The 22,928-nt window shown below is 39.4% G+C and overlaps 3 protein-coding genes across 6 annotated transcripts in view; 2 read left to right on the top strand and 1 right to left on the bottom strand.

Annotated features, from left to right (window-relative positions):
* Nucleotides 1-4,405: 4,405 nt before the first annotated feature.
* On the bottom strand, nucleotides 4,406-6,445 carry LOC138629877 (perforin-1-like). Its single transcript, XM_069713858.1, has 2 exons — nucleotides 5,925-6,445; nucleotides 4,406-5,780 (listed from the first exon to the last, which is right to left on the bottom strand). The coding sequence occupies exons 1-2, from the start codon at nucleotides 6,443-6,445 to the stop codon at nucleotides 4,616-4,618; spliced, it is 1,686 nt and encodes a 561-aa protein (XP_069569959.1). The 3' UTR covers nucleotides 4,406-4,615.
* Nucleotides 6,446-14,103: 7,658 nt separating this feature from the next.
* On the top strand, nucleotides 14,104-16,360 carry LOC138629868 (myeloid-associated differentiation marker-like). The gene has a single exon (XM_069713846.1). It carries the CDS (start codon nucleotides 14,346-14,348, stop codon nucleotides 15,237-15,239), a length of 894 nt encoding a protein of 297 aa, XP_069569947.1. The 5' UTR covers nucleotides 14,104-14,345; the 3' UTR covers nucleotides 15,240-16,360.
* Nucleotides 16,361-16,456: 96 nt separating this feature from the next.
* The window catches only part of LOC138629867 (testis-expressed protein 2-like), a 34,794-nt gene continuing 28,322 nt past the window's right edge, over nucleotides 16,457-22,928 (top strand). For 2 of the 4 annotated variants that reach the window (XM_069713845.1, XM_069713841.1), the window contains exons 1-2: nucleotides 16,457-17,250; nucleotides 17,794-17,887. The gene's annotated coding sequence lies outside the window, so the exon portion shown is untranslated. Of the gene's footprint in view, nucleotides 17,251-17,454; nucleotides 17,692-17,793; nucleotides 17,888-22,928 lie in introns of those variants that run through there. The other 2 variants (XM_069713842.1, XM_069713844.1) reach the window with 2 other exon arrangements.

The following is a 22,928-nucleotide window of genomic DNA, read 5'->3' as shown; positions in this document are numbered from 1 at the left end:
CTTTTAATCTCTCTTCTACATTTATTTTATCTCTATCGTCTTGTGTGCATTGGTCTCAAAGTGGTTTTTAAATTTAAATTTAGTACATTTTTCTGCTATACAACTGTCTGTCTTATTATTGGCCTGTCAATCATCTGTAAAGCACTTTGAACTGCACTAAAATGCACAAAAAGTGCTGTATAAATAAAATTATGATTGATTGATTGATTGATTGATTGATTGATTGAAAATCATTCATAATGTGTCCAAAAAGGACTGGTTTAAAGCATGTGGTGCACATTTTTAAACTTTATCAACCAATCAGACTTTATTGGATAGCACTTTTTATTCAAATGAAGTGCTTTAAAAAAAATTAAAAAAACAAAAAAAAACAATCCCAGGTCTGTAATGAGGAAACAGCAGAGGCAAGAATTACAGTAAAATTAAATATTAAAATAAATAATCAATTTGTGCTGACTAACTGACTAACTAAAATGCATAAATAAGTAGTAAAATCAAAAAAATTCACCAAAAACTTAAATGAAATATTAAAATAGAGTAAACAACTATATAATTAAACTTCCATTACTATTTTTTTTTTAAATTGATAAGCTACAAAAAAAAAGATATAGATTTTGTGGAGTTTAAAACATAATTCCTGAAGATATGCTTTCACAAATGTAGCCTTTAAATTAAATTTCTAACCATAATAGTGCCCAAAAGTTATAAAAGTGCAAGACTGGATGCCTTTAAGAATACAAAGCTCACAGTAAAATTAGTTATCTGTTTTCTATTACATTGGATTCACTTTAATTTGGTTAGACTGCTTCTTTCTAAGCAGGAAAATAAAGTCAGAACATGTTATGTTACAGTATGTGATGATTTTAGAGTAACTTTTTTTTTTTTTTTTTTTTTAACCTGTAAAACCTCCTGTTTTTGTAATAGTGTTAGCAGTTGTCTGGCAAAAATTATTGGGGAAACAATTGTTAAATTTTGCAGAGATGACATGTTTAATACCGTTGTCTTAAAGTCTAAACACAGGTTAGGTGAAACGTAGTAAAACAAAACTTGTAAACTATATCAACCACCCGTTAACTGTTAAAAATTATAGAGGTCAAGTGCTGATGTTGTGCACTTTCATGAACGATGACAAGCAAGAATCCAAAAGGGTCAATGAAAAAGTAATAATGATGATAATAATAATAATAATAATAATAATAATAATAATAATAAAGTTTGTGGAGCACTTTTCATTCAAAAAAATGCAGCTCAAAGTGCTTCACAGCAAGAAAATGACATGCAGTGTTTCGCATATAAAGGAACGTTAAAAAATATTTTAAAGAAATCAAAATAAACGCAAATATATTTAAAACATGACATAAAGCAATATGCATTTTAAAGGCACGGTAGTTCAAAGGACAAGAGAGCTTCACAAACATAGAAAAGCTTTTCACAGTTTGTTGAGAAGTGACTATAAATGAGTAAAAAGATGCAACAAGTGAGAGTTCACACTCGCCGTTCTCACCCGCCCTTGTCACCCGCCCTCACAAGTACGCCAACACTCTGTTTACGATCGCAGGGAGCGACTCGGCTTACGTGTGATACAGAAATGTGATAATGAGGCGCAACAAGCTTCATGCACAACGTGACAGAAATAACGTTAAAGTATATTCATCTGTAGACTTTAACAGTTTGCAGGATGCCAATGAGTCGTAGTCGAGAGTCCTGGTCCTGCATCCAAGTTTCAGTCTTAAGTAAATATTAAGTTTTCCAAAGTTTAACATGACCTGATTTAACAGGTGTTTTTTAAGCTGAGAGTTTAAAAAAAAAAAGTATCTTCACCATCTGGACTTTTATTTTGTTAAATTTTTGTAAATTGAAAAATGAGTTTTTGCCACCAATCAACAGAAAATGTCAAACAAAAATGACTTCATTATAAATATATTTAGCCTACTTGAAGTAAATATGTCGTGAGGATGAGTTTTTGAATAGTTACAAAACAATAAATACAAATCAAATAGTTTATGACACTATCATCTTCTGAGAAAGTATATATTTTTCCTTGTTTTTCTCAGCGCCTGCTACTGAAGTAAACTGTTAATTTAGTATCTGATCCACCAACGCTGCACATATTAACACAATACAATGAAATGATGTATATATATTCATCTACTTTAAATATTTAGTGAGTTAGGGTCATTACTTTTGAATTTTTAAATACTTATTATATCAAAAAAAAATTGAAGTTTATGCAACTATCATCTTGTCTTCGAAAATGAAAATTTTTCTTTGGTTTTTCTCAGCGTCTGGTATTAAAGGAAACTGTTAGTTTACTGCACATATTATTATAAAATAGTTTATAAAACAGTTTACATGTGTGCTGAGGAGTCAGGTGGAGTTTCCTGTGTTTGCTGCTCTGTTCATAGGATGCAGATGTTTGTTCACCCTCTGCTGCTGCTCCTCCTGTACTGCAGGGCAACCCCTCCATCTGTTTGAGACTGTTGCGGTTCATGTTGTTACCACACGGGGGCAGCACTTTCATGTTAAAAACTGATTGTAAACGTGCGATATTCATGACAGCTGTTTTGCTTCTGCACTTTTCTGCAGCAGAAGACAAATTCACGGACTTACTGTACATTTTAGAAACATGTTTTTTTCATATTTATTTATGAGGGATTCTGCAGAGACATCAGCGTCTGCTGGGGAACTGATTATATTTCAATGTAAGTGTATTAACCTTCAGCTAAACCAGGTTACTGTTTAACCTTTTTTTTTTTTGTAAGCAGTTAATAAATGCATACAAACAGCACACACACACTGCAGCTGTGACTTTGTGATGGCAGGCTACCTCTGTTTACCTCCATTGTGCGTCTTTGTGGAGTGAGTCTTCTCCCTTCTGTCAAAACAGACAGTTGAAGTTTTTGAACTTGAGCTGTTTGACACGAGGGAATTGATGCATCCACCGTCTATTTATAACAGACAGCAGGTGCAGGAGGCAAAGTGATTGGTCGGGATTCTCACAGGACTCTTTGTGCTTGTGTAAACACACAACACACACACACACACACACACACACACACACACACACACACACACACACACACAGCAACATACTTGTATCAGTTCTGTGAAGAACACGCAAACACTGATCTGCAGAAATAAAAACCTTTGGGAGAGTCACACACATGCGCATGGATGCTTGAACATGTAGACAATGAAAGATTTACAGCTTGCTGCCGGCAGCCACACAAACACTCCTTTTCATTCATGCAACATTTCTAAGATGTTCTTCACAAAATTAACTTCTTCTCCCTGCAGGGTGTAAATCACATTCACACCCAGTTCCAGATCGACTGAGCAACACTTTACTCAAATCATCTACAGCACTCAACAAATTAAAACAGAATGTCCTAAAACAAGATGCTGCATGTAAACAGCTTTTCATTCAGACATGTGGACACGCCAGCAGCAGTGAAGGTTAGAGAGGTGGCCTGCAGGTGGCAGCAAATTAACCCTCAACACCCACGTAAAAAACAGATATGGGCTGTAAAATGGGTTGTGCACATTTTCTACTTGATAGTTGCTCTTAAAAAAAAGTCAAAGAAACCGTTCAGCTATCAAAACATTCAGCTTTTTGAGGAAAATGCTACTTTTATACAACTGTTTTATAATATTCTTAGTTTTTGAAGTATCTTATGAAATCTTTTTTCCAAAAGTAATTCATCCAAATATGTCTGATTCATTTAAGGCAGGATTCAAAACCTTGACACTGATTTTGGAAAATGGAGCATTTTTATCAATTGAGCTGAATCAGTTGAGAGTCGATACGTAATGAAGCTGCACCTGCGATCAGCCTGTTTCACTCTTTCTACCTGCGACTGTAAATGAAATGAATCCTGGAGAGAACAAACCTCCGTCTGCCTCCTCCTATGCACGACTGCAATGCTGGACTCTGTGGACTCTGTTTCTGTCTCTCTGCTAGCAGCAAGTTACGCATCAAACAAATTAAAACCCCAAACAAAACTAAATATAAATCCCCTAATAACCAAACTAATTAATACAAAAATATATATAACATAACACAAAACCTAATAATGACAAATCATCACAAAAAAAACCCTCAAACTACAAATAATCAAAGAAGCAAAAATAAAACAATGAATTAAATTTTAAATAAAAAAATAAATAAACTAAAATTTGCAGTTTTCAGAGACATGTGGTCCCTACATCCTACAGAACTATCACTGCCCATTGTTTCACATATGATAACTTCTCTCTCCCACTATAACATACGTCCCGACAACATTTTTGGACAGTTTATTCTGTCCTACATGTAGAAAAAAAGACTATTTAAAAAAAAGTAGACTTCATATCATAAAAATGAACAGATTCTGATGTTGTTGCTGCAGATGCTTTATTAGCAGGTTTAATTACACAGAAAACATAAAGTGTTTACATGTTATGTTCTTGAAAATTAAAAAAAAAAAATTTTTTATTTAATTTGAAAAATGAATACATGAGGAAATTATGTTTTCTCATGATAAACACAGAAAACCAACATTGCAGAAGCGAAACAGCATAAATGAACTACTGGAAAAGAAAGCAACGTAAAGGTAACTCTGCACTGGATATCACATCACAAGCTGGTCTGACATTTCCCATCAGTGTCTCCAACGAGGACCCCGTTCCTGGTGTAGAAGACCCGGGCCAAAGAGGAACTCATGGGAGACCGAATGTAATCCTGACACTGGTTTCCACCCAGACTCGGTGCACACTTCACCGTGTACGACAGGAAGAGGGTGCCGTGATTCAACGTGCAGCTCCGGCTGAACGTCCCGCTCTGCAGTTTCACAAAACACTTCCCAAGCAGGTCGCTGTTCCATCTCGTGTCCTCATCGTAAACGCTCAGCTTCAGTTCTTCCCACATGTTCAGTGTGATGGGTTCGAACTGTAACGTCTCCGACCATCTGGGGTTATCGTCGTTGGGTATGATGCTGGTGCACGTTATCTGGTCGCCGTATTTAACCTCCACCGAGCCGTCCGTCTGAGTATGAACGTCCCCGTACAGATCCTTGGCGTAGAGCCTGAACACCGTCAGCGTGGCGAGACCTTTCTCGGCAGGGCAGCAGTTGGACTCAACCATCTGGTTGCCGTAGCACACGCAATCACACGGATCCCTTCTGTTGGACCGCTGGCCCATGTTACAGCTTTCCGAACACTTCTTCGACATTGCGTTTCTCTTGATGTAATTCTCCACCTCCTGCTTCAGTCCGGCCTGGGCGGGATGAGCGTAGGGCAGGATGGTGTGCAGTGGCTTCAGGCTGTATCGGACAACACCGGGGATGGTTTTCAGAGAATCTATCCAGCGGTCGTAGACGGAGGGGTCCGACTGACCTTTGAAGAGGACGTCAGCTGAGTTGAGGTTTCCTCCGGTCACGATCGTGTCCCGCTCACTGAACATGCTGCTGAAAGTTTGGCCGGAGCCCAGACTTTTCTTCTTGTTTTTACAGTGTTCAAACATGGCACTGATGCTGACAGGAGATTTAAAACTAGCCGAGGCCTCGACCGAGAGACAGTCCTTGACCTCCGTCCCCGACAGCTTGCTCAGGGTCGCCATGCAGGTCTTAGCAGCGGTGATGGCATTGACTTCCCCTCCTAGACTCACCTGTGTGCTGTAATGTGTACCGTACGTATCGATCAAATCGTGATATAACTGCTGGGTCCCGGACGAATAGGGAGGAAGGGAGTTCACGGCCGATCCAAACTCGTGACTTAGAGGAGGTTTTGCTGTCAGTCTGTAGCTGTGAAACACAACAATCACATAAGAACGTTTTTCACTGTAAAGAAATGAAATAACTTCTGCACTGGAGTCAAGAATTAGCACGCACGGGAGTTAAACTTTTCTTAGCCTACATTTGGATTTGATAAGAGGACAAATGTCTCACCGGTAGAACTTGCAGTGGACCGAATGGCGTAAGAATGTGTAGCGATCTTGTTTCGACTTCTGCGCAGCAAAGTTAGAAGCTCTGGAGTGGGAACCTCCGAAGCCAACGCCTCCGATTCCCGGGATGTCGAGGCCGATTTTCCAGCTATTGGTCACCGCCGAGGTCGAGTCATTGATGAGCGACTCAGCAGACTCGTAGAGCTTACTGGACACCGATAACTCGCACTGTGGGAAGATTCTCCAGTCCACCACGGACGCCGGGACCTTCTGCTTCTCGTTCATGTAGACGTTCTGGTACAGCCGGCACGTGCCGTTTCCGAGCGTCCAGGTTTCGGTGTCGATGACGTAGGCGCCTTTCCTCTCCATGGTGACGATGTCGAAGCCTTCTCCACCGAGATTGTAACCGGGGACGAATTGAGCCCTCTTACACTCCTGAGGTGATCCGATGAAGGTGACGCTGGAGGGAAGACACGGAGGAGTCCACGTCCAGAACAGGACCACGAGTGTCCACAGTGCTGCCATCTGTGGAAGAAATAAAGAACAACAAAAAGGAAAAATCTGAGTTAAACTTTTAGTGTACAGCTTCAATACAAATGTAAAGGCATGAAACAGTTCTTCAAGCTTTCCGGTGTCTTACGTTACCTTGAGTGTCAACAGTCAGCTCTGCTCAGTGGTTCACAAAGTCCAACATAAAATACTGTACTGATGTCCAGGAGGTGGAGTTTTGAAAGATTGTTTAATATTTCAGATTCTAACAAGTTTTAAATTTGACTCACACCACGCCCTGCAAGTGCCAGAACACAAAAAAAACTGATGCACCAACAGGACGTTTGCTTTTAACACGCAGCAAAGAACCAAAATGATATGTGATAATTTACCTTAAAAAAAAAGAGAAACATCTGACAATTGTAATATATGAAATGTATAAATGAATAAATATACAACTACATAGCAATCCCAGTGCTAACAGAAAGGGCAGATAAACACAAGGAGAAGAAGGGTTCAAAATTGATATATTGCAGTATTACCATCTGGTACCTGAAGTGTAAAAAGGTTTAAGGAAGTGTTCCTGAGCCCATGTAGTGATTTCCACAACAGAATAATGTCACAATCACCAATGTGAGGAAAGCACGGTTTCCTATTCTCTATAAGTAAATAATATGAACACCTGTAACGTTTGAGCTTCCTAATTGTTTAAAGGAAGATTTGCAGACTGATTCCACTGAACGAACCCTTAACTTATGTTGTGTTTGGAGCAGATCCTGCTCCAGCCTCCCCGAACAGGATGCACACAAAAATAAACAGATGAATGAATTAACTCTCTTTGGAACTTAATAATGACCTGCAGCAGAATGTGATGTTTCTCAAAACGTAACGTTATTAGTGAGGTTGTTTCTGTGCACGATTCTTATTCGGAAACATAACTTTTATATTATGGATAAAAAAAATTACAAAAAAAATCTCTCCTTTTAAATGGTTGTTCAGAAGAAATGTTGTGTAAGACAGAAAAAGATGGTGTGAGAGAAGTCACACCAACGCTTCACACTTCACCCTGACAAGTTCACAAACATCTGTTTTTCTGTTCACGCAGAGCTGCTCTGTGAATACGGGATCTACAAATGTGTTATTCAGCTAAACATTTATAAAAAATAAAAAAAAAAGATATACATCTGCTTTTAGAGGCGCGACTGATACTGAGAATTCATATACTCTACTTTTTCTTGTTTACCTGTGTCACCAGGTACCGCCTCCTCTCCGCCGGTGATTGGCTGCACCTGATTCAGATTTTCCATCAGGGCGGTTAAAAGGTAAATAAAAGCCAGAAGCAGGAGTCAGTCACCTTCTCCCCTCAGCCGGGAGAGAATTCATTACTGTGTCAGAGTTCAGTTTGTTAGAAGCAGAACTGATCAGTTGTTCTTTTTGCTTTGTTAGTCACAATCATCGATACCTGCACAACTTCTTTTAGAATCCCTCTCTTGCAATGTATTAAAATACCTCTGGTTCTCACACACTGGCAAAATGTCTAATTTAAGCACAAAGCGTCATCTCTAAAAAAAAAAAAAATCATATTCTGTACTTTTCTAAGAAGACTATTGATATGCTATATATCTTGTGTACAGTCAATGAGACTGCTACTCTTCTGTTCCACAGATTTTAAGTTTATAAAAATCCTCTGGAATATTTCTGTCTTCCTCAGGACGAGGATGTGGACGCTGTGATTTCTTTTCAGCAGCAAAAAAATATTTAATTTACCTCATGTAATCATACCTCAGCCTACACATACAGGTAGAGTCAGCGGGCGCCCAATGGAGGGCGCTGTTGACTTGAATAGGAGCTTACAGGATACACTGCCAGACCCTGTGTACAATTATTTGGAAAACATCATGTGAGATATGTCCACGTGCTGGCTTTAAAGTTATGATGTTTGACTCAGCAGCTAAAGAAATGCAAAAACAAGTTATTAAACTAATTATTCTTGAGCTTAGTAGTGAGGAAAAATAATGTAGTTATTAGTAAAAGAAGATTACGTTGTCAACATATATGAAAGTAATTTATTGACCCTGACCTCTCTATTTATTACAGATGACCCCGAAATACAACTGACTGCACTACTGACTGAGTGTTATCATCCTAGTTTGTTTTATATATTTTCTTCATTTAGAAACATACAGTGATTTAACAGACATCCTCTTTGATAACAGCACTAGAAGCCCTTAAACACGGAGCAGAAATAGTGACTTTGAAAATAAATAACAGTGACTCGTCATCTTGATGTGTAATAAAACGTCCTGTCTCACTCAGTAGTTTCTGTCTGTTTGTGCTGTAAGGCTACAAAACATTTTAACTGAAAACTCGACAAAAATAATCTGCACACTGCATGACTACGAACTCGGCATCATAAGAAGCGTCTTTTTTGTTGTTATAGTAAACTGTTACTGTGACCTTTCAGAATAAAAGGACTAAGAACATATTTTCATTGTTTGCACTGGATCGTCAAAACATTTCCCCGTTTTCCAAACCGCATGAACCTCCACGTCACATGATCTGTCTTTGTTCCGTTTTCATCGTCTCACTTAATTCACACTGCGTCTCCTGTGGTCCTTTACCTGGAAGAGGAAGCTTCATTTTTGGAGTAAAAGTATTTCAATTATCTCATATTATTAACTCCTGTGTGTTTCAATAACACCAAAGCCACTGTTGTTAGTTATAATTATAGCTCGACATTTTGAGGGCAGTTCCTCGTAAAGAAGCGACACACAAAAATCAGATGACGTAAGCACACGTTTGGTTATTATTCGAGTATTGTTATTTTATTTTATACCTTCAGCTCAAACAAAAGAGAAATCTTGCGCATTACATTTAAACAGGTCTTGTAGGTATTTAAACAGGTCGTAACTCTTTTAAGTCCAGTGATTGCACCATTGCGTGCACATGTTTGGCTATTTAACTACATTATTATTGTTGAGGTGCATGTTAATCTGAAAACTCTGCACTGTGTTACCTGTTAATATACATAAAAATGAATCTCTCAACCTCATATGAATAAATCACTAATAGTCAATCATTTTATGCATTTTCTTTCTTTTAATTTTTTTTTTAAATGTTCCTTTATATCTGTTTTTATGTGAAACACTGCATGTAGTTTTCTTGCCGTAAAGCACTTTGAGCTGCATTTCTTGTATGAAATGTGCTTCACAAATACAGTTTATTGTTATCATTTTTATTCATATTAGAATGCACTTTCCAGATGCAGATTGTTGTATAATTTTTTAACAATCAGATATTCTTATTTGTGACAGCTTTAAATAGATGTGTAACACATTATGATATATATATATATTTTTTTTGTATGAATATATGTGTAGTTAAATGCATTTTGTTGGTTTTGTCTGTATTTTTTTTAGACCAGTTAGCGACCTTTTGTCTTTTTCTGTTGATCCGTATCAAGAAATCTAACTGTCCTCTGTCGTGAGGTTCCACAGATTCATTGTGTGTAAAAATAACAAAAGATATTGAAGTGACATAGAAAACTTCCTGTGCAGGAACCATGCTGTCTCTCGGTGCTGCAGGTTTGCAGATGCATGCAAATGTAATGACTAATGTGTGCCGTTATCTCACATCATGTTTTTTTTGTTTTTTTTTGTTTTTACAGTTTGTAATATGTAAATTAGCTTCATACTGGATTAATTATAGACTTCTAGTTACGTAAAAGGATGCAGGTCTCACCTTTAACAAGAGAACCATAACAACCCACATGAACCAGTGTTTTTCTATTGAGTTTTACTCACCGGATGTGTTTCACACCTCGTCTCAAATGGTTGAGCTCTTTTTCTTTTAATAGAGAATCATCATTTTTCCAGTAGACAAAGGCTGCTTAAATAAAATAAGGACTACAAAATTGAATTCATCACTGTTGCATCGCAAAGCATCGCAAAGCCTATTTTTGGTGATCGCCAAAACAAAATCCTATGTCATATAAACAATATAATAGCTTTTAATAGTTCCCTCGATTAAAACAGCTGTCACAATATCTACATTACTGCTTTGGATGAATATCTTGAAGTCAAGATACAACATTCAACAGCAGTAATGTGTACACACACAAAATACAACACACAGTAAACACTTAAAACTATATGATTCGTCTACAGTATAATATAAATATTTTTTATTCTAAAACTGGATATTGTGTATTTTGCCAGTAAAGAGGTTGTGAACACAGCTGCAGTTTCCTTCCACTGCATTTTGTTCATGGTGAGTTCACCACCTCCTGCTGCTGCTGTTTACTGCAGCTGTAACCGGCGCCAGACCTAGTGGTATCTGGACCGGTAACATGTGATACACAGGCTAAACAGCGCTGTGGATCAATGAAGAGACATACGATGACGTAACGTCTTCATCAAGCCAGCGCCATTTTATTCTGACTCTATATCAAAATATTTTCCCGTACTACACTCTTACATAAGTATTCAAAACAATAGGAAAATTAAATTTGTTCTGTTACCCAACTTAAATTTATGACTATTGCAAATACCACATTCACAATAAACTCACTCAGTTGGCAAAAAGCACAACATGGCGGGCGGTGGCGGCAACTGCCGAACAGCAATATAAAAACAACTCGAAACAACATTTTATGGTGAAACTCATTTCTAAACACCGAAAGGCTGTGACATTTTAAGTAACATGAATATACGTATATGCATATGAAGTCATTTCTCAAAGATACACAGAATTACATTCACAACCCTGCTTTACTACATGTAACAGGCTAACTAGCATCTGAACCGCGGCAATTACTCTCGGCAAATTCATTCGGTTTAACTCAGTATTTCTCAAACTGTGCTGCGCGCCCCTGCAGTGGGGCGCAGTGGTATTACAGGGGGAAAGGCAGAATTTTTTTATTTCAAGAACTTTATTGAGAACTTCACATATTACAAAAGTACAAAGTACACGGACATAAAACTAAATCATTAATTTAATTTTCATTTTAAATTTTCGCCGGTACTTTCGTGTAAATGTTTAAATTACGCCATTAACAGGTTACGTTTGCGCACGCGCGACGGCCAAGATCCTTGGCGACTCACGTGTAGCTTAGTGTGCACGTCCGACTCTACCCGGAGGCTGAGGTTTACAGCTCAAACACGGAGTGAGTTCTGGCTCGGTGTGGAGAGGGACCATCCACTCATCGGACAGAGGGCTGTGGGCATTCTGCTTCCCTTCGCCACATCCTACCTCTGTGAGATCGGCTCTTCTGCTGTTGCGTCTCCAAACAAAATACAGATCTAAGCTCAACATTGAGCCTGATTTGAGAGTGGCCGTATCAAGTCTGCAACCCCGTTTTAAAGAGATTTGTATTGGAAAGCAGGCTCATTGCAGCCACGAATACCGATAAAACTTGATGGCTCACACATATCTGCACTAATTTTGTTTTGTTTTTGCACAGGTTGCACGTTATTGTTGTGAATGGCATGTTCTCCAGGCAAATAAGTAGCCAATCCTGGAGTCATACGTCGTATGGGACCCAGGATCTGCGCTAAAATAGAGTTAATCGCTCTGCCTCATCTTTCAGCTAAATAATCTCTGGCTCCTTACAAAATGCAGTGAAAACTCAGTAATACTCTTTATTGTGAATTATTTGAACTTGTTTTGTTTAGTTTTTACAGGTTGCACTTTATTGTTACTATCTTGAAAAGATATTCAGTGCAAAAAAGGTTTATTGCAGCCACAATAAGCACTTCTTCTTTTTTTTGCCAAATATTAGTTCTTTTTTGCACAGATAGAACTTTGTTTGCATTGTTCTAACAAAGTGATTGCACATTTTATTTGTTTTTGTCAGATGGAGCAATCTGGTTTACTTGAAAGTGATTGCAATTTTATTTATTCTATTATTTGAAAAAGCACAGATGGAGGAGTCACAAAATGTTTTTATTTCAATAAAAATTCAACATGGACCATTTTGTTCAAATTTTGTTGGGGTGGTGGGGCATGAACATTTTTCTTCCTCCAAAATGGGGCATGACAAAAAAAAGTTTGACACCCACTCAGACATCACATGTCTGTCACAGTCATCTCAAAACACAGCAAAGTAGTTCCTGAATTATTCACCTTTGTGCGACAGTAAACTAAAGAGTTTTAAACACATTTTACACTACATGTGTATCAATGAAGAGACGTATGAGCCAGCGCCATTTTATTCTGACTCGCCCACGTGTTGGGCTTGAAGGGAAACTACAGTCTCTCAGTCTGATCCACAGAAACGCGAAAGCGCCATCTACTGACCTGGTGGAGTAAGTCCACGATGAGTTCAACTCCACTCGGTTAGCGTGGTTCTTCACAGTGGTATCTCCAAAAAATAAGAGGGGTGTCTGTTTCATAATACAAACTTTACTTTAGCGTTTTCAACCTGTTACACAGCCAGCCTCCCATCTCTACTTCAACACTGTGGGACCTCTGAAAAGCTGCAAGTTATACTGTGACCACAGGACGGCGCACACAGGGACCCATGACAGGAAATGTGAATATTTTCATGAAATGAACATTTTTTTATTCAAGGCAATCTTTGAGTTTACAAATCAGAAAACCTCTGTGTCTAAAATTACTAGATTATTATTAATAATTTATATTTATCATTTTTGGAAGACTCAGGCACTTAATTGATGGGTTTGCAATTAATACTGTTTACAATGTGAGATTTTTATTTAAAAAAATATATATATATAATAATTTTTTTTACCTTTTTGTCCAAAATAAATAATTAAACATAACTCAGATTTGTAAAATGGCTGAAATAATTTTTCTGTCGGTTTCCATCTGAGCTGTTATTCAACTCGTGTGTGTGTTTTTTGTGTGCGCCTGTGTTTGTGTGTGTGTGTGTGTGTGTGTGTGTGTGTGTGTGTGTGTGTGTGTGTGTGTGTGTGTGTGTGTGTGTGTGTGTGTGTGTGTGTGTGTCTGTCTTTGAGGAGTGAATCTTCTCCCATCTGTCAAATACACCAGTTTTTGAAGTTGAGCTGTGCGACTCGAGGGAGCTGATGTATCACGGTCTATTTATAACACACACACACACAGCGCAGGTGTGCCGTTACACAAAAGTGACTAGATCCTCCGAGGACTCTCTGCGATTGTGTAAATATGTGCGCACGCATGGTGAACCTCTTCTCCTGTGAGAACATGCATGCACACACAAACTACTGTAAATCTTTCTACAGTGCACGCACACAAGGACACAGGCCTTCCCGTAAAGGCACACAATCAAGGCAATAAAAGGTTTACAGCCTCACTTCTCTTCACACAACTCAAACACCTCCAGGTGTTGTCAATTGAAAGGAGATGTTGGCTTCTCTTTCCCTCACAAACAGATCTACTCAGGTGATCAGGGCTCAACAAATCTTCTCCTCTAATATAAATACACCACACACAACTTCACACAGACGGGCCTGTCGTTTATTACCGGTGCCTCCAAAAAACGGAACAGCGTTTCATGAGAACTGAGAGTGGGAGGAAGTATAGCGTTTGTTTGCATTTTGCTTTTTTTTTTATTGTGGTCATTTGCACCTACCTAGCTCTGTGGAGAATGAAAGTGCACTGCAACCTTTGAGAGGAAGTAGGCGAGGTCTGCAGCGCTTCAAAACACATTCCAAGAGGTGGTTTTTTTTTCACTTTGCATGTGAAATGATGAAGCGGTGCAGAGCGGACGGCAGAAAGAGGAGCTTATGTTTCAAGGAATTTGGGGGGATTTTTTTTTTTTAAGATTTGTTTTCTATGGACTCTGCTGGAGAAGACTCGGTGGATGTTTGGGGATTTCAACTTGTCGGTTGAGCTTTTAAAACCACAAGACTTTTAAAATAAATCTAGAGGAACTGAGACTGAGACATTGTTGGATACACCTATTTTGTCTCTTGGATCCCCTCAGACTGTGACGATGCCTGTGATTGTGCTAGAGGCCAGAGACTTCACCAGTCCCCTCTTTGTGTTGCGGACGTGGGAGGTCCTGTCGACCTGTACGGCTTTCAGTCTCGTGGCCTCTCTAGAAGACGAAGAGTTGAACCACTCTTCTGACCCCGGCACCTTCAAGATCTTCTGCATGTTCACCTGGTGCTTCTTCTTCGCCCTCACCCTCCTCATCCACATCCTCAGCATCATTCAGTTCCACAGCCTCATCCCGATATCCTGGAAGAACCTGACCGTGACTGCGGCGGTGCTGGGAGCGCTGATGAGCCTCAGCACCTCTGTGATTTTCCCCTGGATGGTTATGAATCAAGACAGTGTGTTCCCGCGCCCTGTGGCGGCCACGGTGGCCTCCTGTCTCACCGCCCTGGCCTACGCCTCCGAGTCCTACGTGCTCCGGACCCAGACCCACGAGCAGAGGGGCTACATGGGCAGCATGCCCGGCCTCCTCAAGACCCTCCAGCTGTGGGGAGGCTGTCAGATGGTCCCCCTGGTTGTGGAGGTGGTTCGTGAGCTGCCCAGTAGAGTACAGGGCTGGCAGCAATGGGTGTCCGGCGTGTCCTACGGTGTCTGTGTCCTCATGTCCCTAGTCACCCTGGTGGTGATTTTGGGAGACCTTTCTGGGCGATGCCTCATACCTTTTGACAGACTGTTGGCGGGCTTCAGTATGATCGGGGTGCTGCTCTTCATGGTGGCCACAGTGATCTGTTTTACTCGGATATTGCAGATGAAGGGCCAGCAGAGTGTCGTCAACAAAACTATGGAGCTAGTTATCATGGAAACTGTGATCGCCAGTATCACACTGTTAGCGTACACAGTGGACCTCGCCTTCTCCATCAAACTCTTGTGTGACAGGAGTCACATGTAAAGTTGTTTGAAAGTTTAGGATCTGAATGAAAGATTTTGTTGTGTAGTCAAATTCTCTTTCTAAAACAATGAGCTAAATTAAAAGATTTTTACAGATATCAAAAAATAATTACTACCACGATGACACTGTGGTGTTCTGTTGAGTTCTATGAATGTGTCTGGTTTTACTGACGTGAAAAAGTTGTGTGTCATTCATATAGCAGTTCACTGTGACACACAGAGGTGTCATGGTGGGGTGAAAAATGGTACCGCCAACATAGGGCCCAGCTACGGGGAAGGTGCTCTAAAAGCCTGAGATGGAGAGAGAAATGCCAAATCAAAGTGTGCAGAATTAAGCACATATAACAGGTTATCATTGCTTGTTTTAATGTGGTATGAACAGTTCCGCTGATACATATGACCCAGAATACGACTGTACAACCATTAAACCTGGGCGTGACAGGTGCAGTAAAGCACAACAGCATCTTTTATGGACATTATAACGTGTTGCATCATAGTTGCAGGCCAGTTGTCATTACTGATATATATCTTTAAAAGACTGTTGACTGTGGACATGTAATTTAGAATATAGGAATTTAAAGAAAGAAAGAAAGAAAGAAAGAAAGAAAGAAAGAAAGAAAGAAAGAAAGAAAGAAAGAAAGAAAGAAAGAAAGAAAGAAAGAAGAACATTTACCCCAAAAGATTCAGACTGATAATAAAATCACTGGCTAAAAATTCATGAAAATTCCAAGTCTAATGTTTATTTTTTTTTTCAGATTATAAACTTGAATAGCTTCCATGTGACCCGTTGCCATTCACCAACACTAGATGGCAACACCACATTAACATGTGCCCCTGTTCAAATCACAGGGCTAAACTTTACCTTGAATGTTTTCCTCCAACCGAAATATATGTTTAAAGATAAGATAAGATCAGATCAGATAAGATGATACAGGTAGGAAAAAAAAAAAGTAGCCTACAGAGAGAAATATAATACAAATACGCATGCAATTAAAAAAAAGAATAATCAAAACATTTTTTTAAGGAAAATGTAAAACAATAAATACCACAGTATAAAATAAATACACACACACACACACACACACACACACACACACACACACACACACACACACACACACACACACACACACACACACACACACACACACACACACAGAAAATACATTTAAAAAATACACCTTGACCTATACATTGAAACATAAAGAAAACAGATAATAATTGCATGTATATATAACAATATATTGTTAATTGTACATTTCCAGGATATATTGTATATTGCACAGTTATAGTTATATGCAGAGTTTAGTCTGAAGATTTTTAATCATATAAACCACACCAAGCTTTTGATGCAAATAGTTCGGAAAGACTGAAGAGTTGCTGTATTTATTCACACTGACAAGAATGACATTGATTAGCCTCATATGCTTTCCTTGTAAAAAAATGACTTGATAAAACCAGGTAAACACATTTTCTTTCTAGGTTTGTTTGGCCGGTTTTGTTGGGAAATGTTTAAATTTAAAATACACTCATGGCGTTGTTTAATATTTAGGTCATTTAAACTTTGTAATATCACCTAACTCTTTTGTACTGTTCTTATTTCGTTATTAGTCCGAAACCCACCGCGTAACATTAACAAAAACTTATTTCCATTCTACACGGTTTACTTTCTCACATCTGCCTCATCTGCGTCAAGGCTTATAAAGCAGCTGTGTCGAAAAGTCGATCGGTTACCTCCGGCCGCGTAGCGAGCCCGTTATCCAGCCGCTCGCGCTCGATTGCTCCGGCCTGGCGTGTTGTTTTTGTTTTTTTTTTTTTTTTTGTTCTTCAAGGAACTTGAGCGCAGTTAGTCGATGTCAACAGGCTGCGCGAGGAAACCAGCCGTCGGAGGAGCTTACTCGGCTCGAGGAGCCGACGACAACAACAACACGTTGGAAATCTTCGTGCTCCTTTCTTTAAAGTTTAATTTTTGTTTCGGTGTTTCCGGAGAGAAATGACATCCCCCACACTCGGTAAGCTTATCTTTTGACTTCTCTTTTTTTTTTTCTTCTTCTTCTTCTTCTGTCTGCGAGTTCGGGTCAGCAAAACGGACTTTAAAACAAATTCACTTTCTATCAGGCAAAGTTTTTCCCCTCTCTTGTTCGTCCTTCTGAATACGTTGATATGAAGCCATTTTTAAAACGAATGGGCGCTTTTAAAAATAATTTAAAAAAAAAAGAAAGAAAACAAAAGTGTGTCAGTTAACGTTGTTGTTGTTGAGCTGGTTATCTTACCTGCATCAGTAGACGGGCTGGTTTCACTAGTCGCTGTTAAGGATTCCTGTTAAAGCTCCAGAAGTGTGTTTACACCGCGTTAGCACGGATATTAGCTCGTTTAATTCCTCCCAAATGCTAAATTGGTACGAGGAAGACATTGTGATTTGCCATATCGTTTTGGTCACAGCCCTTAAACAAGTGTGTTCAAAGACCACACGCATATAAGTATTTATATTTATGTTGTTTTTGTGCAATCGTGTTGATTTGGACCACTTCTCTTGCTGATGCTGTGTTTCCCAGAAGCCCCCCCGAGCACCACGGACATGTGAAACCTGACTCTGCAGCAGGCAGATGCAAGTCCCCAGGCTGGATTGAATGGCGATGAGGATACAAGGTAAGCACTTAGCCAGTAAATTTGAACTCGTTTATTGATCCGTTTCCTGAGCTACAAATGACCTCAGCAAGGGGGCAAAGTCCAGAGAGATAGAGGAAGAAGAAGATAGGAAGGACAAACATAGCTCTGAATAGTGATCGGGAGTCTGAGGGGGAAAAAAAAAACCCTCCTAAAGTAGGATATCGTAACTACAAAGAGGTTTAGCGTCTTTGTCAGTCACCTGTGCTGATGCTGGTGCGTAAATGTGAAATTGTGATAGTGCCACGGACATCAAGTCCTTGGGCGAGAGGAGCGGCTTGTTTTTTTTTTATACAAACACACAAATATTACAAATGCAGCTCGGGGCCTCTTTCTCTCAAGTGTGGGCCCACATTTTCACTTCAGGGCCCAACGTGCATCTGCTTAATGTCAACAGCAGCAAGGTGTTTTACAGGTTTCTTTGCACACAAGGTATATTTAAAATGGTAAGAAACTCACTTTGCATAAAGACTTTCTACCATTTAATCTCTTTTTACTCCTGACAGAGGTCTTTATAGTTTTGTATTTCATGTGGCTTCTTGCTACTCCCCCACCCCCCCCAAAACAAATGCCGAGATTTTATATTTTGAGTCCTGAGTCATGTAATGATAACTAATTGATGGCGAAAGCTGTTGCTGTGTGAAAGGGATACACACAGTCGTAACCTGAGGCCATGCTAAAGGCAGCAAAACATTTTTTTTTTTTGTGCTATTTGGATAATAAATTTATTTTTGTCACTCTCCTTATTCTCTGTTTTATTCATCACATGATCTTTTTCAGTTCTCGAATATGATGCAACACCATTATTGTCCTGATCCTTGAACTTGTCTTTACAATCACAAAACCACAAAAATTGCTTTTCTGTGTCCTAAGATTGAACTTAAATGCTGTTTGTGAGTGTATAATTCACAGTAAATGGAGTTTTGACCCTCAGATTTGCATAAACACGAGTTAATCCATTTTGTGTAATGCGAGTAGACCACTACTTAGATTAATGTTTGTTTCTCAGTGGTTCCAACAAACTGATTATCAAGGTTCCTGACATTTAGGTCTCCAATCAATTGTTGATATTTACATTTTTTTACGCATACACAACATACTGTATGCTTTAAATTCATGTTATGTATTGTAGTATGTTTTTGCATGTTTCTGTACAAATAATTGATCCTTTGCTTGGATATAAGAGTTGAATCAGATATGAAAGTTATTGTTTTGCTCATATGAAGAGTTTGGCCTCATGCAGCGCGTAGAAATGAAAGAACGTGCCATATTTCGAATCACACAATTCAAACTAGTGATCTGAAATGTGTTTTTGGGAAAGTAAATCCATACAAATATTACAGAATATACATTATATATGTAGCTGACATGTGAAAGAAAACATCAAGAAATTGAATATGTGTGTGACAGAAACGGAAGTTTACATCCAGAAATTTGCCGCCTTTAATCTTTCGATGGTTCAAAACAGCACACAGGTCAGAAATTAATGTAATTTGTTTTAATAGTAAGTTTAAAGAAAAGACTGGAGTTTTTCACTGTAAATAAATCCCTTAAAAGAACCAAACCCAAGAATTACCGGCTGACTAATAAGGATTATGTTTACACCTAAAGTGTGATATTGCGTACACCCACAAACAAATCCAAAGCCATAAAGTACCATTAAAGCTGAGAAGCTCACGTTTTCTTGTCGAAAATAACGGATAGGATGAATATGAAAAGGATTGAGAGAGGAAGATGTCATTTTTCTAGTAAAGTAAAGGCAGAAACAGGATCCTGACACCTGTAAGAGACAGACGGAGGTTGAGTTGGGAGCAGCAGGTGCAGTGAAAGGAGAAGTCACACTTCTGCGTGTCTCGGCAGCCGAGCTGGCGGCGTACCTAAATGATTTGGAGAGGGTCGGTTCTTCATTTCCTGTTTCTGGAAGCGTGTTAAAAATAAATTGAGCGATAACCGTTCAGAATCAGAGTGCACATCACCTTTTGCTTCGGTTAAAATGCTCTTAAGCCCTCGGTTCGAACACCGAACAGGTTTGACTAGAGGTCGGCGGTAAAGCCGAACATTTCTGCCTGCTCTTTCTGTAATGTAGTAAAACAGGTACTGTAGTAAAACAGGTAATGTAGTAAAACAGCGCTTTGTATCTTCTCACCACTGTTATTTATGTGGAGTGTCTTCGACTGAGACGAGGGACATGCTCCGTGTAGGAACTGGCCGACACCCCTGTTGACTGTACACCTGTTCACGGCTTTGACTCACTTTATGGCCGTCCAGGTTCTCAGCAGGTCTGACCTATTTTTACACAAGTCTTTTTTTTTTTTTTATATTGGTTTGGTCAACATTCGGTCACAGCTCAGATCAGCTGAGAAGCAGCATCGTAATATTTTCTCTTCTACTAACAATTTAAAGGAAGCTAATAACGGTTTGCTTATTAATTTGAGCTGACTGCAATCACTTTGCAGAATCATTTGATTTGTTTACAATCATCTTTATGAAAACAGCTGGATGAAAACTAACACTTATATTTCCATCACTATATCCACATTTGGAGGTTTGACTAGCAATTTTAACGTCATCCTCTGTTGGTACTAAAGTGATTCTGATTGGAAACCTGAGGGCACAAAGCCCCGCCCACTTATAGTTTAAACTATAGGCCTGTCAATCAAACTGACCCACCCCACCTCCCAAAACACGGCTTTGTGAAGCTTATTTTCTAATTAATGACAGGATTATTTTTAGATGTACCGCCAGAAAACTAATAAGAAGGAGTTACTTTAGCTAACAACACCGAGATAACTTGTGGATACATTTTCTTGTGTTTGTATTTCATGAGAGAAGTTGAATGGGAGTCTATGGACCCGCAGGCTTTTTTTTTAGCCGACCCCTAGTGGCACTCGGTGGTATTGCGATCTATTGCACTTCCACATCGGCCTCATTTTCAGACCCAGAAGCTACGTCCACTTTTATAAACAGTCTGTAGTTGCACTTCCTTCTTCTGATATGTTTGAATGGCACAAGTTGGGAATTAGCAACTTCTAATATTCGACCGACTACATTTCGATGAGCATCTGTTGACATTAACGTCATGGATTTAGTTTCTGAGCCAAACACCGCTGTGGGCAAATCTTTGTTTGAAGCCTGAAACTTTTGGAGGCGATTTGTTGAATTTACAGCAAAAACTTGTCGATCAATGGGACTGTTTATATGTTCCAATGTTCAGTTCCAATAAATTGCTCTTATTCTGGCATTAAAAAGACGATTATGTCATTAATCGCATTTATTCATATGACAATTAATGGTCAATTAAAATGTAATGATCACAATGGCCCCACTTGTACTTGGTGACATTAAGCCCATTGCCATACGTTATAAAGGCACATAAGATTTCAGTTTAATTGAAGTTCACCACAGGGGCCGCACTGTATGCATGATATGACAAAAGAAGGGTTGTAGATAATACTCCGAAAATATTTTTCTACTCTAATCTGTTTAAGATCGGAATCTTTATGGAAATTCCTCAGTTTGACTTTTGGTTCCTGAGGCTCTTGACTCAAAGTTTTATTGAAATTCAAAGTGATAAAAACCAAACCTCTTCTTACAGTATGTCTTTTTGATGTACTTAACAAAGGGAGGTTAGGTTAGGTAGTTACTTTATTAATCCCCGAGGGGAAATGTTTTCGCTACAGAAGTTAGTGCTTTGCTTCAGGCCTCGCTGCGTATTCGACCGTCTCGTCACGGCCCCTAAAATGAGTTTATTACTCTTCATGTCTGCGGAACTTTTTACTAAAGTGATGAAAAAGTTAGACATATAAACATCTTTTATTGTTAACAGCAGCACCCTCTTGACACAGTTGGCAGTCTGGTAGCGCAGAGTCATTAAGCCCAGCATAGTGTCACATGAGTGTGCTCGTGGAGGCAACTTAATGTAGTTTTAATTGGAGCAATGTCCTCGGCTTTGTTGAACATGTGATCCTACTATAATTCCTGTGTCTGTGCTGGTTTCTATACAACTCTTTGTAGACCTTTATTGTGACGTTGGTGGTAGTAGGAGTGCACAGGGCAGTGCAAACGTATACAAATTTATTCTTGGATATTTTTTACTTGTAAACAACTCTAGAACCAAATCTATTGGCGCATTCATGAGCAACTGGAAAGCGGGAAAGTATCCTACCTTCTGAGAAATCACCTGAACGCCTGACGAACTGGGAATTTCACACTCGGAAAATCAGAGTTTTTTTTTTTTTGAGAGAGAGATCAGAGAAGTCGGTCTGACGTCACTCGACATGGAAATGTTTGTGGTGAAAAGTCCTTTTATGGTTGATTTAGGTCCTACTAATTAGAGCAGGGTGTCGGTCCATTAAACAATACTAATTACTATGTTGACAGGCAACGACAAGTGGTAACAGCCTTTGTGCTAAAAGCAACACGTAGAACTGTAATGTACAAAAAAAAAAATAATGACCCCAATTTGTCCCTGTGATGGTCTTACATGGGTGATGACGAGGTTGTTTGTCACTCTTCTGTATTCTGGCAGCAAATAGAGCAGATTTTCTGGATGGCTGCCATGTTTGCCTTTTTGTTGTTGCCACGTGAACGCTCTCAACCGGGAAGTCGGCGGTTTCCAAGTCTGAACTTTTCCCCACTTCCCAGCATGCCTCAACGCACCATATGCTTACATTGAGTTTAACAGTCTGCCGTTAAGAAGGGACTGTTATTCAGAGTTTTATCACGCTGACGTTATGAAGCCGCCTCATCGTTCACGCAGGTGTGCCGGCGAGCATCGCCGCTCTCGCGCACAGGTGCGAGAGATATAATGACCATCACCGAGACGTCGGGGGAGGCGGGGAGTGTCAGTCTGACAGCGAGCGGTGACTTCAGGCCCGTCTCCTCCGCGCCCCACGCCGCTGTCAAAATAATCACTTGTTACAGGAGGGAAGAGATGGGGAGGAAAGGCAGCAGGAAGTGTGTAAATATAGCCCGGCTATAAATACTGCTTCAGAGTTTCTCACTTGAAACTGAGGCACAATTC

This window comes from Brachyistius frenatus, unplaced genomic scaffold, assembly GCF_029030835.1.
Source record: "Brachyistius frenatus isolate BFR_SWC_R1_liver_20210118 unplaced genomic scaffold, ASM2903083v1 Contig_123, whole genome shotgun sequence".
In the NCBI taxonomy this organism is placed as follows: domain Eukaryota; kingdom Metazoa; phylum Chordata; class Actinopteri; family Embiotocidae; genus Brachyistius; species Brachyistius frenatus.
The sequence above is the reverse complement of the archived record's forward strand: the minus strand, read 5'-3'. Positions and strand labels throughout refer to the sequence as shown.